Source organism: Diaporthe citri (genome assembly GCF_014595645.1).
Source record: "Diaporthe citri strain NFHF-8-4 chromosome Unknown scaffold_3, whole genome shotgun sequence".
NCBI lineage: Eukaryota > Fungi > Ascomycota > Sordariomycetes > Diaporthales > Diaporthaceae > Diaporthe > Diaporthe citri.
The window spans coordinates 1,684,582-1,703,500 of NW_025064848.1; the positions used below are offsets into that span (position 1 = coordinate 1,684,582).

An 18,919-nucleotide genomic window follows, 5' to 3' on the forward strand; every position below is an offset into this window, starting at 1 on the left:
CAGAGCCAGCGGCCCCACAATAAAGTTGGACGGGCTTGCGGCGGGCCAGAGATTTCCCAAAACTTCATTCCGTTCGGACTGGCTGTTGTTACATACATGGGCTGCGATCGACTGTCCAGCAATACGATTTCTACACGTGCTCATTTTCCCTTGTTGGGAATTCTGAGAACGGCACCATATCTACACAAACACCTCCAAAATCCTCGAATTCCCTTTTCGAAGCGCATTGCGTGCCGACGCCGGCCATGGGAAAGAAGAGAACCAAGGCCCAGAACGGGGCGAAGCCTGTGTTTGACGAGACGGCCCTTTCCAAATTGACCGCCAAAATCGACACAGACCTGGCCAACCCCAAACCCAAATCGAAGCTCAAGGATCAAAAGCAGAAGGAGGAGCGTCCTGCAAAGAGAAAACGCAGCGAAAACGACGTCAAAGATGCGACCCCAAACAAGAGGCAAGCCAAGGAGCCCAAGAACAGGCCTGCCAAGCCTTCAAAGAAGACCGCAAAGGAGAGCAGTGGCCCCAAGGACAAGAAGGCCGAGCTTCTCCAGGAAATATTGGCCCTGGGTGGAGACGAGAATGACTTGGACATCATCGCCGGCGTCGATTCTGATGTAGAGGAAGGCCAAGGGGCAAAGCCAAAAGAGGCTCCCGCTGAGATGGACAAGACGCTGAAGAACGAGTTGGCAAAGTTTGCTGCCGGTCTTGGCTTCGAAAAAGTCCGGGACGAAGACGCCGCCACCGACGACGATGAGGGAGAAGTTGAAGAAGAGTCCGAGGCAGCTGAGGAGGAAGAAGTGGAAGGAGAAGAGTGGGAAGACGAGCCAGAGCCAGAGCAAGATGTCAAAGAACCGGCTGCTGAGAAGCAAAGTCGCTCAGCAGCTGGTAAGTTGGTCAGTATGCGCCATCTTGGTCGGAACTACCATGCGAGCACCCATCACTAACTCGCCTCAGATATTCGAGCCAAGACCTGATTGGCATGCTCTCAGTCAGGAAAATCTGCCACCCCCTTCCGCGGATGATATCCGGAATTTCTCCTCGACGATAAACAGCTTGCACGAATACGCGAAGACCTTGATTGAGACTGATGCGGCTGCATATAACACAACCGTGGCGGCATCATCAACGCGAAAGTTCATGTCTACTATCATGGCTTCGGGTACCATGTCGGACAAGGTGTCTGCCTTGACCCTGGCGGTGCAGGAGTCTCCAGTACACAACGCCAAGGCGTTGGAGAACCTACTGAACCTGGCAGGAAAGAAGAGCCGTGATCAGGCCATTGCCGCCCTCGGCGCCTTGGTTGATCTCCTCGGAAACGGTGTGGTCTTGCCTGGCGACCGGCGCCTACGTCTGTTCCGTACGCAGCCAGGGCTGCTAGGAACTCTGCAGAAACACTCTGTGACCGCTTGGAAACCCGAGAAGCCGCTACCTGGGAAGATCACCAAGACGCATCTGATGATGTGGGCGTACGAGGACTGGTTGAAAGATACCTATTTCAAGATCATCCAGCTCCTGGAACTCTGGTCTGGAGATGAGATCGAGTACACCAGGCAGAGGTCTCTTGACTTCGTATACGGCCTTTTGAAGGAGAAGCCCGAGCAAGAAGCCAATCTGTTGCGCTTACTCGTGAACAAGCTTGGAGACCGAGAGCGCAAGATCGCGTCTAGGGCCTCTTATCTCATATTGCAGCTTCTTCTGATCCATCCAGGAATGAAGCCTATCGTCATCAGTACCATTGAGCAGGAAGCTCTCCTCCGGCCAGGACAGACCATTCGGACAAAGTACTACGCCATCATTACTCTCAACCAGACAATCCTGAGTAGCAAGGAGCCGCAGATTGCGGATACGTTGGTTAGGATGTACTTCGACCTTTTTGTGGCTCTGCTCAAGATGGGAGCCCTGGGTTCATCCGGGTCCCCTGACACGAAGAAGGATCAGAAGGCGACGGGGGCCAACAAACAACCTGTCTCCAAGAAAGGCCAGGCCAAGACGGCTCCTGTTAAGGTCGCTGATGTGCCAGATACGGAGACTGCAGAAAAGCTTGTCTCTGCTATATTGACGGGTGTCAATCGTGCCGTGCCTTTCTGCACTGCGGATGACGAGACATTAGAGAAGCATCTCGATACCCTCTTCCGCATCACGCACTCTGCCAACTTCAACACCAGCATTCAGGCACTCAAACTGGTGCAGCAGCTCTCAGTAACCAAGCACATCGCCACCGATCGGTTCTACAGGACCCTATATGAGTCACTGTTAGACCCGCGACTTGTTCACTCGTCGAAGCAGGCGGATTATCTCAATCTTCTTTACCGGTCACTAAACAGCGACATTGACGTTCGCCGTGTCAAGGCCTTCGTCAAGCGAATGCTGCAGATCTGCTATCTTCACCAACCTTCGTTTGTCTGCGGAATATTGTTCCTCGTGGCACAACTGGAGGACAAGTTCCCAGATCTGAAGACTCTCCTGAATGAGCCAGAAGAAGATGCCGACGAAGAGGAAGTGTATCGGGATGCTCCTGAAGATGGGGACACCAGAGACCTCCCTCCTGCCCAAGACACCACGCAGAAGAAATCCGCTTACGATGGACGCAAACGAGACCCACAGTACAGCAACGCCGAGAAGAGCTGCTTGTGGGAAGTGGTGCCTTACTTCACACATTTCCATCCATCTGTGTCGGTTTTCGCGGCGAATCTCCTTGTCCGGCAAAAGACTCTGCCCAAGCCAGAACTGGCCAACCACACGCTCATGCACTTCCTGGACAAGTTCGTCTACAAGAACCCCAAGGCTGCCGACAGCAAGCGTGGTGGCTCAATCATGCAGCCGGTGCTCGCAGCCGGCAGCTCGGCGCATGTTGTGGTGCCGGGCAAGTCGAGCGTCAAGCAACAGCCCACAGTGAACACGGCTGCATTCTGGAACATGAAGCAGCAGGACGTTGCGGCGGAGGATGTGTTCTTCCACACGTACTTCTCACAGGTCGGGAAGGCTGGCCAGGAAGACAACAAGGGCAAGAAGTCCAAGAAGGCCGCGGAGGACGGTGAGGATGAGGAGGCCGACGAGGACGAGATCTGGGATGCTCTTGTCAACTCGCGGCCCGAGGTTGGCGACGACGCGGACGACGTTGATCTGGACATGGACAGCGACGAGGATGATGACCTTGGCTCGCTGCTTGAGGACATGTCTGACGACGATGACGACGACGATGAGGACATGGAGTCGGACGGCGAGGGCGTAGAGTTCGGCGAGGGCGATATGCCGGGCGAGGAGGATGGCTGGGTCAATGGTGCCGATCTTGTTGAGGAGAGCGATGAAGAGCCTGCCGGCAAGAAGGGCAAGGACGGCAAGGGCAGGATGAGGAAGCGTGACTTCAAGAAGCTGCCGATGTTCGCGACGGCCGACGACTATGCCGCGCTCCTGGGGCAGGACGATGATGAGGATGAGTAGTGGAGTGGAGTGGGCAAGGCACGAATATCAGTGTCACGATTTGCATGCATCAAAAGCTGTACTGGCCCGGAAGGTCACTTTACGCTCAAATTCAAAAACACTCAGGCACATTCAACTTTCTTATACATTCAGCGCAGTAGAAGGACTAGATTGGAACCCCTAGGCGATCCCGCTTACTCGTTGAACCACTCCAAGGGGTCGTTCTTGGTGAAGACGGCGCGGTACTTCTTGCCCCCATTCTCCGTGTCCTCAGTCTCCTCTGTGTGGAAGCTGTGGAACTTGGCCTCGGCGTCCTTGCCGGTGTCGAAGGCCCGGAAGAAGATGTAGCAGGGGCCGTCCTCAGACAGCGCGGGGATCCTGAGGCGGCCGAACAGGTGGTAGCCATACGCGGACATGCCGACGCGGACCTCCTCGAAGTTCTCGAGTGTGAACCCGGTGAGGTCGTGGTCGCTCAGGTGGGCCTGGATGCGCGAACTGTGAGCACCGTGGCCTTGCTGTGTTGTGGCGTGTCTCATGAGGTGGGGTTTTTGGGACTTACGACGGCCTGGAAGTATTCCTTCTCATGCTTGTCGTGCTCGTGGCGGAGGTGGACGAGCTCCTTCTTGAGGGTCTGCTCGAGCTCCTTGAAGGACTTGATGGACTCGTCCTTGGGGGCGTGAGGGGGGGAGAGGTCGACGGTCTCAGCGGTGGCCTATGTGTACGCATCTTGGTGAGCTTCTGTCACTCGATCATTCATCTCGTCACCCCCGCGCGCGCGGTCCAGGCCGTGACATGTGAGGCGTACCATTTTGGATCCAGAGTTGGCACTAGTTTCTGACGTGTGAATTGGCTGTAGGTTTGTTTGATATTTGGGATGAGAATATTCAGGGTGTCTGATACGGACTGAGGACTACAATACACACTGATCTTTAATAAACAGGAGCTCACACCGCTGTGAGGGCTGAGCTCGCCTGGCCAAGATCCATTGGAGCTCCGCTGGATGCGAAACAATCGTCGGCGAGCCAATGCGAAGCTTGGGCGGCCCAAGGGGGTGGGAGTTGCACCCCGCAGAGAGCTTGCCAAAGGGTCCAGATTGGCGTTGCCCACTTCCAATGTTGGAAATGCCACATGCCAGTACCAGGCACAGAGCAAGGACAGCGGCTGGAGAGCAGTATCGATTAGCTGGATCATCTGGTAGCGTGCCATGCACTACGTGCATACGTCACATCTCGAGCCACACGCATCGGTGGTTCAGCATCAGTCAATCCCAGTTTCGTCACCAAAGCTAGCAGGCCCGTAACTAGTCTGCTAGTCTGTAGACTACAGTAAGACCGTTCGGCAGTCAACCATGTGGCCGGGCCTGGATGACCAAAATAGACAGAGTCTGATAAGCAAAAGGGCCCCCAGGCACTAGAAGAACTAGAGAGCCAATTTTTATAAGCCAGCCGAGGACCTGGCGCCGACTTGCCTCCGGGACCTCGGCATGTCCTAGGATTTTTCCTCCCCTGCCCGCTGGCCGCAGTCGAGATACTCAACAAATTGACGCGATTCAAAACCGTCTTGGACTCAACAAGCTGGGCCCCTGGACAATCCGAAGCGGACAGACTCATCTACCCGCAGTGACAGATGCCTCGGATCTGTCCAACCGCCGCCCCTGTTCCCCCATAAAGAGGCGCATCCAGCCCAATGTCTCGACCTCTGCAGACCGTGGCCCCTTTTATGCGCCAGATATCACGACGCGCTACATACAGGCCAGACATACTGCAAAGTAGAGTAGCACCTCGCCTTCAAGCTCGCTCTATCGCTACTGCAACCGGTACGTTGCACTGATATCACCCCCCCATCCGAATCTTACTCATCCCCGGGCGACGCGGTATTTGAAATGGCATCGCATGCTAACAACTTCAACTCCAGAGACAGCCTCACCACCAAGACCCTCCTCCCTCCGCCGCGCATTCACATATACCGCCCGTGCCCTCACCTTCACCATCGTCGGCGCCGCCATGGCCGCATCACCCGCCTACCAGACCGTGTCGGGCTACATGACGCCCGTGTCCGACGAGGACACGCTGCAGATGTGGACGCCCGCGGACGCCGAGACCCAGGCTCTCGAGGACCAGCTCAACTCCCACCCGTACGTGCAGTCGCTGCGCCAGAACCCGGCCTTCGCGGAGCACCGGCCGCACCTCAAGGTGCCGCCGGCGTGGCGGGCGCACAACCTCACGGGCGGGACGCTCATGGGGCCGGGCAAGGTTCCGATCCCGCCGCTGGGGTTCGTAGACGCGACAGGCGAGAAGAAGGAGTTCATCCAGATCAGCTACGTGGGGCAGGACCTGTGCGGGCACCCGGGCATCGTGCACGGCGGCTTCCTGGCCACCATGCTCGACGAGGGCCTGGCGCGGCCCGCCTTCGAGGCGCTGCCGCACCGCGTCGGCATGACGGCCAACCTGAACGTCAACTACAGGGCGCCCTGCAAGGCGGACCAGTTCGTCGTGCTCAGGGCCGAGGTCACCAAGTCCGAGGGCCGCAAGGCCTGGGTCCAGGGCAGGATCGAGACGCTGCCCGAGGGCGACGACAAGCCCGTGGAGCTGGCGAATGCCACGGCGCTCTTCATCGAGCCGAAGCAGGCTGCGGTAGGTTTACCTGGCGATTCCCGCGCAAGCAATGTGCGGGAGCTGGCTTGCTGACAATTATTTTTTCCCACAGGGTCTGCGCAAATTTGCACCGGCTACATAAGGAGTTTGCGTTGCGGTTTTATGGTTCACCATATGGTGAGCCTCAGGAGTACTGGTGGGGCAGGGCATAGATCTGATATTTCAAGCATTGGGGCTAGATTATTGTGCCTCTAAATAGCGATTGTGAGAGCGAGCGAATCTGGCATAGACAGGAGGATGCATTGCTTGCAACGGGTATGAGATAGTACGTATCGGCAGTCATTTTGATCTGCGGGCATGACACGGCCTTTGAGATGCAAGAGGATCGACACAAGCTGGCTGACCCTGCTTACATGTGAGCCACGATCTGGGGCCAGTAGGCTGGAGTCAGGATGTCTCAGGCCCACGCGCGAGTTGCATTCCCGTGGGGATCTCCGTTCAGAAAAAGGAGGCGCCCTTTTTTGAACTTGCAGATATGTGTACAATCTACAACATAATCAAGTATATCCTTCCCGTGGATGGGGTCAGGGAGGAGGGTGGTTCCCACTTCTCGGGACTCGGTGACCCTCTCAAAACGGGCCCAGCTTCCAACTCTGTCGTCATGTGCGGATACCCATGCCCAGAGCCACGCAATGGGCCTGCAATGGGGTCTCAGATAGACTGGATATGCATCAAGGAGAGCAAGTTGCAACTGTGGTCAGAAGTACTCGAGACATTGATTCAAGGGGAGGGAGTTGGAAGCAAGAAAGCCAACGGGATTCATCTAGTCTACCATTTGGTTCCAAGAAGCCACTCCCCCTCCGCTGTCGGCTGCAATCCTCTCGCAAGTCATAAATTTGACGGGTTTGGCGCGAGCACGTCAAAGTCAGGTAGTCAGCCCTGGGTCATACTAGACGCTCTTCTCCAATTGTACATATTTTTCACTCTCCCTGGCTGCTGCAGCTTCCTGAACTCTGCGTACCTTGTCCAGAACTTCAGATTGCCCGGCTTCTGACACTCAAACATGGCTACGTGAGTAAATGCTTACCATCCACCCCCGTCTGCCATTACCCCGCGGTGCCCCAGTGCCCCAATGCCCCGCCATCACCCTTAGAAGGGGACCATCTGCCTCTGACAGAGCCGTCAACTGACACCTCTCCCACCCGCGACAGCAACATCACCTGGCACCCCTCCCTCTCGCGCAAGGAGCGCGAGAGCTTCCGCAAGCAGAAGGGCTTCACCATCTGGTTCACGGGCCTGTCGGCGTCGGGCAAGTCGACGGTTGCGACGGCGCTGGAGCAGCACCTGCTGCACCTGGGCGTGGCGGCGTACCGGCTGGACGGCGACAACGTGCGCTTCGGGCTGAACAAGGACCTGGGCTTCAGCGAGAAGGACCGCAACGAGAACATCCGCCGCATCGCCGAGGTCGCCAAGCTGTTCGCCGACAGCTCCACCGTCGCCCTGACCTCCTTCATCTCGCCCTACCGGGCCGACCGCCAGGTCGCCCGCGAGCTGCACGCCGCCAGCGGCGCCCAGGGCGGCGACGAGCCCCTCGCCTTCGTCGAGGTCTACGTCGACATCCCCATCGAGGTCGCCGAGCAGCGCGACCCCAAGGGCCTGTACAAGAAGGCCCGCGCCGGCGAGATCAAGGACTTCACCGGCATCTCCGCCCCCTACGAGGCCCCGCTCGAGCCCGAGATCACCATCCGCACCCACGAGAACAGCGTCGAGGAGTGCGTGGCGCAGATCACCAAGTATCTGCAGGAGAAGGGGCTGGTTAACGCTTCGGCTTAGATGGGGGGGGAAATGGGAAAAGTCGATAGTAGAATCCCCGCCCCTTGGTCGGTCATGCATTAGAAAGATGAGCACAGTGATGTCAAATGTAGACGGTCGTGAACATATTTATGGTATTGAGTGACAAAAAGTTACAGCCTGCTCATGCATGCATACAGACAGCCCGGAAGATGCGCCCAAGTTTGTCTAGGGAAACTCAAACTCATAGAACACATATGCCGTATATTCGTTCCCCTCCCCGACACCAAGACCAGCTGCTGCCATCTCCGAGCTGAGGGCTGCGTCGTCCTTCACCACCTTGCCCTTCTTGTCCCTCCCAAAGGCGTTTCCTCCAAGGTAAGAGTATGCCGAGTCCAAAGAGGTCTTCACCTTCTTCGCCGACTTGGGATTCGTCTAGCTTTGGGTTAGTAAACCAGCCTATCGTGTTGTCCCAAGAGAGAAACTCACCTTGATCAAAGCGCTGACGTATTCCAATGGCAGCCCGTAGCGCAGGACCGTCTCGACGAAGACCCGAAGCGTCAGAACATGGGCCCACACCATCACGGCCTCGCTCCAGCCCGTCCGCCCCAGCCTGAGGGCCTCTCCCCACACCTTCTTCTCCTCCCGGGCCACACGGTCCAGCTCCTTCTGCTCCTCCTCCTTGCCGCCTTCGACGTACTTGTACTGCCGGGGCGTCCACTTCGACTCACGGCACTTCTGAAGGAACTCGTTGCTGTGCTTCTTGAAGGTTGTCACCGCGTACAGGACGAACTCGTCATCCTTGGCCAGCTCCACGGCTGATCTCGGGACGACCATGGGCGCGATGGACTCGTAGCTCTTGAGGAAGTCTTTTCGGATGTTGGATGGAACGACGATAAGGTGCGTTTCGAGGTACTCGGAGTCTGTGATTAATTGCTCGGGATTCACAATCGGCGTGAGCGACTTGGTCGTCAGGTTTCCGCTGCGCTTTTGTTAGGACTGCCGTCGATTCTCCAGGTTTACAGCTATCACTCACGTCTGTCTTCGGTGCAGAGCTGCCAGGTTTGTCTTGACCGAGTTGTACTGGTTGAACTTCCCCTTGACGTCGTTGTCTACGTTGACGAGCTCCTAAGTTGGGTGGTAAGCAGGTTGCACGGCTTTGACACGGGGGAAAAAACAGCTATAATACCTTTTGTAGGTTCTCAATGAGCTCACCCAGCGGTCGATCCGCTCGGTACCTGACCTTGTTCCAGCTGAAAGTTCGCAAGTACTGGTCCGTAGGCTCTGTGAGGGAATTAGCCACCGGTCCTCCCAATACATCCTTGTGCAACTCCATGCTTACTGTCATTGACCATCTTGTTCTGTGCGATCTTCTCCTCGTCTCCGTCCAGGATTGTCTTCAGAGAGTCAGACACCCTCTGGACGACGCCCTCGCATCCCGCGTGGAGCTTGGCCAGCTCGTCTGCCTGCTGCACCAGCGCATCGAGGGTGCCGATCTTGAAAGACGGTATGGGGAAGCCTGTCACGGTGCCATTCTCGGACCCGACGGTCGCACTCAGGGACTGGATGGCCTCCTCCTTGTCGCCGGTGTCGAAGGTCCTCAGCGGCAGGGATAGAGCGATGTAGCTATTCGGTGACGGCATCGTGCAGGTTCTACCGCATGCCGCGGCCTGAAGAACGGTTTGAGTGACTTTGGGAAGGGGACCGAGTTTCCTCTTGGAGTGGTCTGGTGCGAAGCAGGCTGGTGGTGAACCAAATGCGTCACCTCGTTGCTGGAGAGTATATAATTAGCCGAAGTCGCCCTCCAAGTCGACTGGTCTTCCCCGGGCCAGATCGTCAGCCACAGAAGCTCCCTCCCGTGTGCACGCAGCTGTTGTGGTAGGCTTGGCTGCTGCGTAGAATATCCAAGTGCGAATCGTACGGACATACAGTTGAAATTGGCTGGGGAACCAAGCAGCTGAGGCTGGTGATCCTGGACGAACAGTAGGCAGAGCTCAGGATCTGGGTAAGCGAATGGTAGTCCAGACCCAAATGTGCAGCAGCTGAGCAGCAAGTGACGCCTATCGGCCAGTGGGGTAGATCAGGAATAGCTGCCCAGGTGCTGGCGTGCCAGCTAGGCCACTGGGCAAGCAGCCAGACAGGTGCGACGCCAGACGGGCAAGCCAGGGAGCCCCCGGTCAGCCAGCAACCCGCCCGAGGAACTGATCCTCGACGATCAAATTGATGGTCACTCGTGCTGTAGCTGCCCTCAACGCCACAACAGCTAGACCACCCCCTCAGCGGTGAGTCCCATCCTCGACCACGGGCACGCCTGAGACGGCCACGGAGATCCAGTCTCTCGCCACCGCAGTGACGACCCCAAATCGACAGTCCTTCGGGGCTCGACCACGGGCTACGGATTACGGGTTCCATCTCACGTCGACCGTGAGATCAGCAGCCACCTCGCGACCGTCCAGGTGCACCTGCTGCTGTCCCGGCCAGACAGAACCTGCGCGACTGAGTAACGTCGCGCCAACCGACGGTCGCTTTCAACAATTGGTTCATGACCGTATTCGCTCTGCCGTATACCGCCCAGATCAATCACGCCCCAGGGTTCCACCTGTGTGAGCACCGCTACTGTTTGTGTGGAATATCATCGACGGGGCGAAAGCCACCAGAAACCGACCAACGCGTCTGTCTCTTCCAGCAAGACTCTGCTCGTCCTGCACTGGTTTTGACGTCCCTGTCCAAGCTCACCGAGGAACAGTCAGCCCTTGGACACGATCGGAGACACCGTAATCTGCGCATGGACCCGTCAAATTGGACAACTCATTCGGGATGCGATTGAATCGTCCATGTTGACGCACCTGCCGACGTCGTGCCGCCGGCTGCTTGACCCTTGTCCACACCGCGACTACAACATTACCCCTTCGTAGACAATCCCCGTTAGGAAGAGGAAATACAAGAGAGTTCCGTGGACGCCAGGTCCATTTGCAAGAATGGCCCCAGGCTCAGGTGTGTTATGCTGCCGCATCAATGCCTGCATTTTCATAGATGTGCAAGCTGATCGTGATCATGTCCTTCTACAGCTCCCAAGGCCGCCAGGGCCCCTGCTATCAGTGCCGCCAACGTCACCTCCAAGGCTACCTCTGCTCAGGCGGCTTACAATCTGGCCAGGGTTGGCGCTGGTGGACAACCTGTGCTCTCGAACCCGAATGCTCACACAACAGCCCAGTTGGTGCCCACTGAGGACCCTGCCCCGAGCGAACCACCCGAGGCGAACGGCTCCCCCGAGCTCCAATATGCGGGTATGCCACAGGCTGACTATGTCGACTCCATGGAGCTTGCGGGGCAGCCCTACAAAGACGGGCGGATAAGAAACCCAGTCCCCAGCAAGCTGAAGGGAAAGACGAGCAACTCATCGGGTAGCTTTGGTGTGATGCACATGGATATCAAGGGCAAAGACCTCGCTACGGATAGGGACGCCGCCGCGAAACGCACGAGTGAGAACACGGCTTTGGCGGCCAGGATGGCTTACCAGAGCGGCTATCAACCGCACAGGAAATCAAACTGGATGAGGATACCTGAGGAAACGCCCGAACCTGGCGTCCCTTTCACCGGGACGACTCCATATGATCATGCACTGTACGGTCTGAAACAACCAGCACCAAACCCTCCAAGAGAGACGACTGTGACGCCGGTGGCGCCCGCGCCCTCAGCGGCACCAACGGCACCAGTGGCACCAGTGGCTCAGGGGGCAGGAATGGCAACCAACGAGATTCAACCCTTGACACCTGGCGAGACGAAGGAGCAACAGGCGCGATTGCTCACACTCCTCCGGACCTTGCAACCCGTGGCTGTCGTCGACCAGCTCTGCAAGGCGTTGGCTTATTTTGGCGGTGTCCCTGAAGCTCCTCCTCCCCAGGATGGCAAATTCCCTGAAAGTGCCGAGGCGAATGGTTCGGGCGCTGTCTTCGTTGGCTGGGTCGCAGAGATATTCCCCGATCTCGATGCTCAAGGAAGACGCAAGACCAGGCCGATTCGCGTTCCCGACCCTTCTATTGCTGCTGCTGCTGCTGCTGCTGCTGCTGCTGCCGCTGCCGCCGCTGCAGCTTCCGCACCTGCCGTGGCCGCCGCTCCTGTACAGACCGTCGAAAAGCGAGGGCGCGGCAGGCCCAAGGGCAGTAAGGCTACTAAATTCAGGAGTGACAAGGGTGTGAAGAAAGGCCCTAAAAAGCCATCAGCTGGCGAAGGTCCGGAAGGCAATGGCGCGGAGAACGACGACAGTTGGGTGGATGCGGATGACACAGTCGTGGGCAAGGATCAAGATATTGTTGTCACGAGCGAACAGGCGCCGCAGCCACCACCGGAACTTCAGATTCTACCCAACGAAGCAGAGCTGACATCCAGCGCCAAGAAAAGGGGCCGACCCAAGGGCTCAAAAGGGAAGAACAAGGACGGGAACGCTGTGACAGAGAATGGCTCGAGCACCAATCCTCAGCCGATCTCCGCGTTATTCAGCCTCGGCAAGAAGACAGGCCGCTCAAAAGGCTCGAAACCTCGGTCGAAGGAGACTGCAGCCAACCCTTCAGCCACGACGCTTGCGGCTGGGACCGCCCAGGCGTTAGCTACAGAAGGCCAGAGTGCTGCAGGTTCGGAACCACAACAACAGGGTGAGCCTGAATTTGCGCTGGCTGCCCTGCAAGCCTTCAACGAGTCGCATGCGATTGAGACGGGACAACAGCCAGGCTCGTTCCAACCTGTGAACACTTCTGCGCCATCCGCGCCGGCTGCGCCCGGGACGCAACAGGCGAAGGCCAAAAAGGCCAGTGCTGCTAAGAACGGCGAGAAGGCACAGCCGGCTAAGAAGCGCAAGAGAAACGCAAAGGACAACGACGCTACCCACAGCCAAGCAGCGCCTTTAAGCGTCCATCCGACAAGCGACGAGGTACCCAACAACGCAGCTCAGGTTTCTGTCAACGGGAATGGAGCTCATGAGAGCACCATTGTAGACCCAACAGTGACGGCCCCGCCAGCTCCGAAACGACAGCGGAAGTCGAAGGCGAAGTCTGCAGCTAACTCTGCAGCGAGAACCGCGCCTGTTGCCGACCAAAATGCTGCAGCAGTGAGTGTTCCACAGGTAACTCAGGCTCCTGCACCGCCCGCGCCGGCAGCTCAACCACCCACCGACGCTCAGGGATACACCAGTCCAACCATCGAGGAACTCACGGCTCAGCTAGATCAGCATGAGGAGCAGAGCTTTCGCACCCCTGAGGTCGCCACCATGCGAGCTCCTACGAGGCAGGCCCAGTCATCACAATCTGGACAAGCCCAAGCCCAACCTCAGCCGCCGCCACGGCCGACTCAGCAAGTTCAACCGCAACAAGTTCAGCAACCAAAGGTCGTTCAAGCAGGCCAACAAATAGGTGACCAGCAACAGCGGCAAGCTGCCATTGCGCGCCAGAGGCAGCATTACCATCAGCAGCAGCAGCAACAGGCACAGCAACAGGCAGCGCAGCAGGCACAGCAACAAGCTGGGGCACGGACGGCTTCACCCAGCGTCAACAACATCCCCACGGCTTCACCACACCTGAGTGTTCAGTCTGTCTCTCCCAGCATCAACCCGGCCCACTCGGTGTCCCCAAGCCTACATCAACAGCGCGTCTCGAACTCTCAGACGCCGACGTCTGTGACCTCACAGGTCCAGGGCCAGCAAGCACGGAACTCACAGGCCTACTACGCTCAACAAAACCCCTCAACGCAGTCGCAGTACGGCCAGCAGCAAGCTCAGCAGTACACAACCCCGCAGTCAAAACAGCAGTACAACTTGCAGCAACCCCAACAACAGCAGAACTACTCGACACAGTCACCGTCGCAACAGCCACAAAGCTTCAGTGCCCAGCAGCCACAGCCGCAGTACTCCCAGCAAAAGCAGCAATCTTACTCGGCGCAGCACCCCCAGCAACAGTACAATCAGGAGTCACAACAATACTCGTCCCAGCAACGCGTTCAGCAGCCTCAATACACCGCCACCTCAACTGCGACACCGTCTCAGACCATGGCTTCGCAGTCCCCACAGTATGGTGCTTCTGCCACGCCAGCATATAACTCCAATGATGGGGCATTCCGCGCCAGCTCATCGGGCGGCATGAACTTTGGCACCTCCACGTATGGGACGAGCCAGTCGTCCAGTGCGCCGAGGTCCAATAACTTGTATCAGTCACCCGCGACAAATTCCTACAGCAGCCCCAACCAGCAAATCTCGTCCTACGCAACCAGTCGTCGACATCTGCCGGCAAGCACGTCGCAGCACACACCCGTGCAGAATGTGCAGAGCTTGCCGCAAAACATCGGCGGCTTCTCCGACTTTGGCAGCCTTGGCTTCGACATGGCGAGCCTTGACAACTCGGCGGCCAGCCACAGCAGTCTGGGTCTCAATGCTGCGCCTTACAACATCAGCGCCGGAAACGTGTCGGGAAGGTCATCGGCTGGCGCGACCAACTTCTCTTCAATGAACAGCTTCGACTCGACTCTCCGTAACGACGCCTACTCCGGCTATGGGCTTCAGAGTCGGAGATAGTGGCCTGACCGGAACTGCCCGGCTTGCTCACACCTCGCAGGGGGCCACCTCGGTCTCAAACTCTGCCACAAGGGCAATCTCCCGAAGCCCCCGGGTATCAGCCGAGCCCTACTACGAACCGGTCTTCGAACCGGGAATCCTTTGCGCTTTGTCTTGCCGTACAGTGACATGGGGCGGGCGTCGCTTTTAATGATGTATATCGTATCTGTACTCATGCTTCAACAGGGTTCATTTGCTAGCGACCGATGACGGCCTCGGGCCATACGTGGCCATTGTTTTGTTTTTAGCAGCATGTCATGGTTCCGTTGATACCTCTTTAGCAAAAAAAAAAAACAAACAAGTTTCTACGGCGTGGCTATTGGTTGGGAATATGGCGTGGAGTTGAAGGGGACTCGTTTTTCTTTTCTCTTTTCTTTTTTTTAGTGAGCACTTATCACGGTACTTTTCTTGGGAGGAAAAAGAGAGAAGATCTTGCATGAAAGGACCCTTGGCCAGCCAGCTAGGGATCAAAAAGACGGTGTTTTTGAGTGGGCAGACGTGGGTCGGTTCATTGGGAGACCGAATGGGTCAAGCTTTCACACTCACACGGGGTTGCGCCATGTCGCGTAACCTGTTTCTCATGCTCTCTAACTTCGCCGCGAAGATTTGAAATGTACAAGTGCCCTCGCTTGTTCATCCACCAAACGACTTTCTGCCGAAATATCCCGGGCTCTGCCCAGCTTCTTCTGATACAGACGGCATTTGTATCCGCCCATGATGTCATCGGATCTCGAACTGATGCCCGACAGGCATGCGACGAGTATCAAAACCACCGGCGCAAGTTGGGAACGAGACCTGGGCAGCTGGACAAGAAGGTGCTTGTTGATGATTGATGGTATGATGATATATGTAGAAGATTCGACGACAAGACTAGTCCGCTCTCCGCGCCGTTGCGCGCGTGTTTGTGTGTAACCCCCCAAAGTATTGTTTGCAGAATAACGCCTCTGAATGCTTGGCCCGTGCAGATGTGACATAGGAGATATCCGTCAGATGATGACAAAAACGCTAGATGGAACAACAAAACCCGCTCCCTCATCGGCTCAAAAAATTGGTATTTCCTCCACCTCTATCCCTCTCAAGTCACAGATGTAGAATATCCTCTTGACTGGCCCTTTTTCTCATTCGAGTGTGTCCTCCTCAATGGCTTCCTTGGGCGGCTGTATGTTTTCGTACCACCAGAAGTCCTCGCCCTCGCCGCCGTCCTCCTTGATCAGGTCGAGCATCACCTGGGCGTTGCGCTTGATGTCCACTGATCTCTCCACGATATTGCGGTCCAGGATCATGGCCTCGGCGGTCGACAGCCAGAGCTTCTGTAGCACGGGCAGATCCGGCAGTAAGAGCCTGTACTGATCCTGCTCGAGCCAGTCCATGGGCATCCCAGCTGCGAGGCTTGTGTTGAAGACAAGACTCGGTTGCGTCACCGTCAACCTCCGCGTCGCAGCGTGCTCCAGCGAGCCGCGGGTCGGCAGTTCCGGTACGTCGTCGGCTTGGGATCTCGAGGCATCTCGTACCTGCCAGGTTGACTTCCGTCGTCCCAAGCTCATTATGCCTCGTCTTGATTTCGTCTCTTTGCTGACTTCCGGGCTCCTCGGCGGTTCTCTCGCGTCCTGGATGTTGTTGTACCAAGTGTCCACGGCTCCTCTCCGCGTGTTGTAGCCGCGCACTTCCCATAGCCTCAAGACCTGCCTCAGACCGCCTAAGCAGAGCACCGCCGTGTGTACCTCATCGGCTGGTTTCTCTCGAAGATAACCTCTTACCGTCCGTTCCACACGACCGACATACGATGGCGGTCGTAGGCGCCGACAAAATGAAGCCACCACGAGCGGAAAGACCTGGTGAACTTGTAATAATGTCCGATCGTCGTACATGTTCATGATTTGGACTTCGATCGGGTTAAGGGTGTAGGGCGTCCGCTCGACGCCGTGGCCGTGGTCCTGGACGTATTGTAGGTGTAGTTTGCGGTAGTTTTCGAAAAAGTGGAAGATAGTAAACAGTAGCGGGATGAGTCGTCGGTACATCCTTTCCCTCTGAGAGGCGAAGGACGCTATTTGGTCCTTGGTTGTTTTCAAGAAGATTTCCTTTGTGCACCAGTCGCACATCAGTCCCGACAGTTTAGCAGCAACATGTAGCCGATGCCACAAGCCGCATAGATAGTGAAGGGTATAGCCGGAGGGGTACGACACGGGGTACAGTCGCTTTGCATAAGCAGGTATCTCGTGCTCGAGCTGGCGCCGCACGATGGGGAATTCATTCAGTGTGACCATGTTGTGCCACGACTTCGATGCCCGGCGTAGATTGAGCACATCTGACAAGGGAAGATAGGATATGATCTGAATCTGCAACTCGTTCGGTAGATTCAGGAAGAGCTGGTCGAAGGGCAGACTGAATCCGGGGTCAGTAAATCACATATCTGGATTTGGAAGGGGGGGGGCATAACTACCTCCTGGGCCGGGCGGTAGCACTCTCCGCTATTGAGCTTGCCGAAACATCGGTCACTATCGATGGCCGTCTGAATGTTGGCGCCTGCGCTTCCGGCGTGGAGGCGGCTGGTTTCGAAGATCGTAATCGTGCGAATAGACCCCGCTTCTCCTTCTCCTTTTCCTTCTCCTGTTTGTTGTATTCTACATGTCTTGCTTGTGAGTCGTGCCCTTGCTGCTCGGCCCCTCGGATTGGTAGAATGAATCTCGAAGAAGACGTTTCCACTGCGGTGCTGTCATTTTGATGCTGTTGCTGAAGCTGCTGGTCCTTGGGAAGCTGATTTATCTTCTCAAAGTAGCGCTTAGACGCGAATTCGGTGATGTGTGGGGGGTCCATGGCTGGCTGTGGTGTACAAGCAATCCGCGTGTCGTGCCCCTATCGCCTCTCAGGAGCCGCCGCGGTTGCCTATGTCAGAACAAAGCTGTCGACTCGAAATGTTGGCATATCAATCATGGTTGAAACATCGGGGTCGACGGCGATTCGAAACGAGTGACTTGTCGGATGTACACAAGCGAGGCTCGCCTGGCAGCCCGGGATGATCTGCTTCGGGTTGTCGAAGCACCAGCGATGGCAGAGATCAGGTCCAGTAGTAGGTGCCAGTAGATGCGAAGAGACCGGGTCTCAGTCCAACAAAAGACCGACGGCAATTTTGTGTCGTCCGCTGCGATTGGCAGGCGTCAGGAGCAGGAGTCGTAGTCAGACAGACACCTCGAGGTATTTCGTAGGCTTATCTTGCAAGAAGGAGCCAGAAGTTGCGGGAGGAGACCCCGGAGGGACGGCCGTGACGGTGGTGACGGAGGTTGACCGAACAGTGCGATAACGGGCAGAGACTCCCGAACGGATCTGCCCAGTGGTGTTCTGGGTCGAGATGAGTCTGTTGGTTGAGCGATCCCAATGCGTGATGATGCACGGCGTTATGCCCGGAGGGTTATGCTGAGTTCCAGCGACGTTTTCTTGCGGGGGCGCGGTTCCCAATTGGGGATGCTGCAATGGGCCCTGGCAAAGAAACGGGGTTAAAAAGCCCCGAGACGCAGCCGGAGCGCGGTGGATGGATACGAGTGCAATTTGCTGCTGATTTGTCGGGGGCGAGACGAAGTTGTTTTTTGTTCTTGGGAAGACTGAAGTCCAGAGCGGAGAGGGTGCTGGTCTGGCTACACAGGAGCAGGAAAGGGCATCTGCCGGCAATAAGACTGCGGCCCAACGCAGTTAGACCGCCACAGCACAGCGCAGCACAGCACAGCGCAGCAAGAGGGGGGAGAGTCGGGATGAGGAGACGGCTGCGAACAGACAGACAGACAGACGGTGACTGTTGGACGGCGTGGTCGAACCAGTCCAGCAGCCGTGACGCAGGAGGAATAATCGTGATCGGGGCTGGGAATACTGTAAAGAGGTCGTCACAGGGAGGGAAAGACTGGAGATGGGGTGGAGAGTGTCTTGCAGGGCACACGCACACGGCGCCAAGACAGCAGGAAAACGGCAGGTGAATGAATGGGTCGAACTCGATATGGATCCGGATGGACCACGGCGTTTTGGCTCGGCGAAATAGTGGAGGGCTATCGGGCGAGAGTCCACTGATTCGAGCGGCACCCCAGAAGCTTCTCAGTCTTCGACGGCCTTGGGTCGGTCCTGATAGTGGTGTACTGGCATGTGCACGTTTGGGATGACCTGCCCCAGGTACCACTCTATCACGGCCGGTTGTCGACCCCCCATGTTTCCGTGGGACTGGGGCTTCTCTGGCGTTTCTGTCGCCAATTCGGGCCTACCTGCTTGCCTGCTTGTGGTGAGATGAGCGGCCACGAGAGGCCACGGCCCGCCAAGTTACCATGCTCAGAGTACGGCCGAGATCTGCTCCGACGGATCTTCTTCGCCTGCGACAGGGCTGCATGGTCGGCCACTTTGGTGACAGAGGACGGCACTGTAGCAATCATAAAAGCCAAACCCCACCATCGAGACTCTCGACTCTGCAGTAGTCAACATCATCGTCAACCCATCTTCGAACAAAGACAAACTAGAAACTGCGACAGGTCGCATACTCGCTCGC

General features: G+C 56.9%; 7 protein-coding genes across 7 annotated transcripts; 4 read left to right on the plus strand and 3 right to left on the minus strand.

Moving 5' to 3' along the window:
• Positions 1–245: 245 nt before the first annotated feature.
• INS49_008081 (uncharacterized protein) lies at positions 246–3,438 on the plus strand (the record flags this gene model as incomplete). The annotated part of the gene is made up of 2 exons (XM_043168826.1): positions 246–890; positions 952–3,438. The coding sequence occupies 2 exons, from the start codon at positions 246–248 to the stop codon at positions 3,436–3,438; spliced, it is 3,132 nt and encodes a 1,043-aa protein (XP_043026506.1).
• Positions 3,439–3,611: 173 nt separating this feature from the next.
• On the minus strand, positions 3,612–4,225 carry INS49_008082 (uncharacterized protein; the record flags this gene model as incomplete). Its single annotated transcript, XM_043168827.1, has 3 exons — positions 3,612–3,899; positions 3,977–4,129; positions 4,223–4,225. 3 exons carry the CDS (start codon positions 4,223–4,225, stop codon positions 3,612–3,614), a joined length of 444 nt encoding a protein of 147 aa, XP_043026507.1.
• A 1,195-nt stretch (positions 4,226–5,420) lies between these two features.
• Positions 5,421–6,153, plus strand: INS49_008083 (uncharacterized protein; the record flags this gene model as incomplete). The annotated part of the gene is made up of 2 exons (XM_043168828.1): positions 5,421–6,050; positions 6,124–6,153. 2 exons carry the CDS (start codon positions 5,421–5,423, stop codon positions 6,151–6,153), a joined length of 660 nt encoding a protein of 219 aa, XP_043026508.1.
• Positions 6,154–7,074: 921 nt separating this feature from the next.
• INS49_008084 (uncharacterized protein) lies at positions 7,075–7,844 on the plus strand (the record flags this gene model as incomplete). Its single annotated transcript, XM_043168829.1, has 2 exons — positions 7,075–7,082; positions 7,223–7,844. The coding sequence occupies 2 exons, from the start codon at positions 7,075–7,077 to the stop codon at positions 7,842–7,844; spliced, it is 630 nt and encodes a 209-aa protein (XP_043026509.1).
• A 186-nt stretch (positions 7,845–8,030) lies between these two features.
• Positions 8,031–9,445, minus strand: INS49_008085 (uncharacterized protein; the record flags this gene model as incomplete). The annotated part of the gene is made up of 5 exons (XM_043168830.1): positions 8,031–8,237; positions 8,292–8,784; positions 8,839–8,930; positions 8,992–9,086; positions 9,145–9,445. The coding sequence occupies 5 exons, from the start codon at positions 9,443–9,445 to the stop codon at positions 8,031–8,033; spliced, it is 1,188 nt and encodes a 395-aa protein (XP_043026510.1).
• A 1,335-nt stretch (positions 9,446–10,780) lies between these two features.
• On the plus strand, positions 10,781–14,361 carry INS49_008086 (uncharacterized protein; the record flags this gene model as incomplete). Its single annotated transcript, XM_043168831.1, has 2 exons — positions 10,781–10,796; positions 10,871–14,361. The coding sequence occupies 2 exons, from the start codon at positions 10,781–10,783 to the stop codon at positions 14,359–14,361; spliced, it is 3,507 nt and encodes a 1,168-aa protein (XP_043026511.1).
• A 1,157-nt stretch (positions 14,362–15,518) lies between these two features.
• INS49_008087 (uncharacterized protein) lies at positions 15,519–17,214 on the minus strand (the record flags this gene model as incomplete). Its single annotated transcript, XM_043168832.1, has 2 exons — positions 15,519–16,782; positions 16,841–17,214. 2 exons carry the CDS (start codon positions 17,212–17,214, stop codon positions 15,519–15,521), a joined length of 1,638 nt encoding a protein of 545 aa, XP_043026512.1.
• Positions 17,215–18,919: the final 1,705 nt, after the last annotated feature.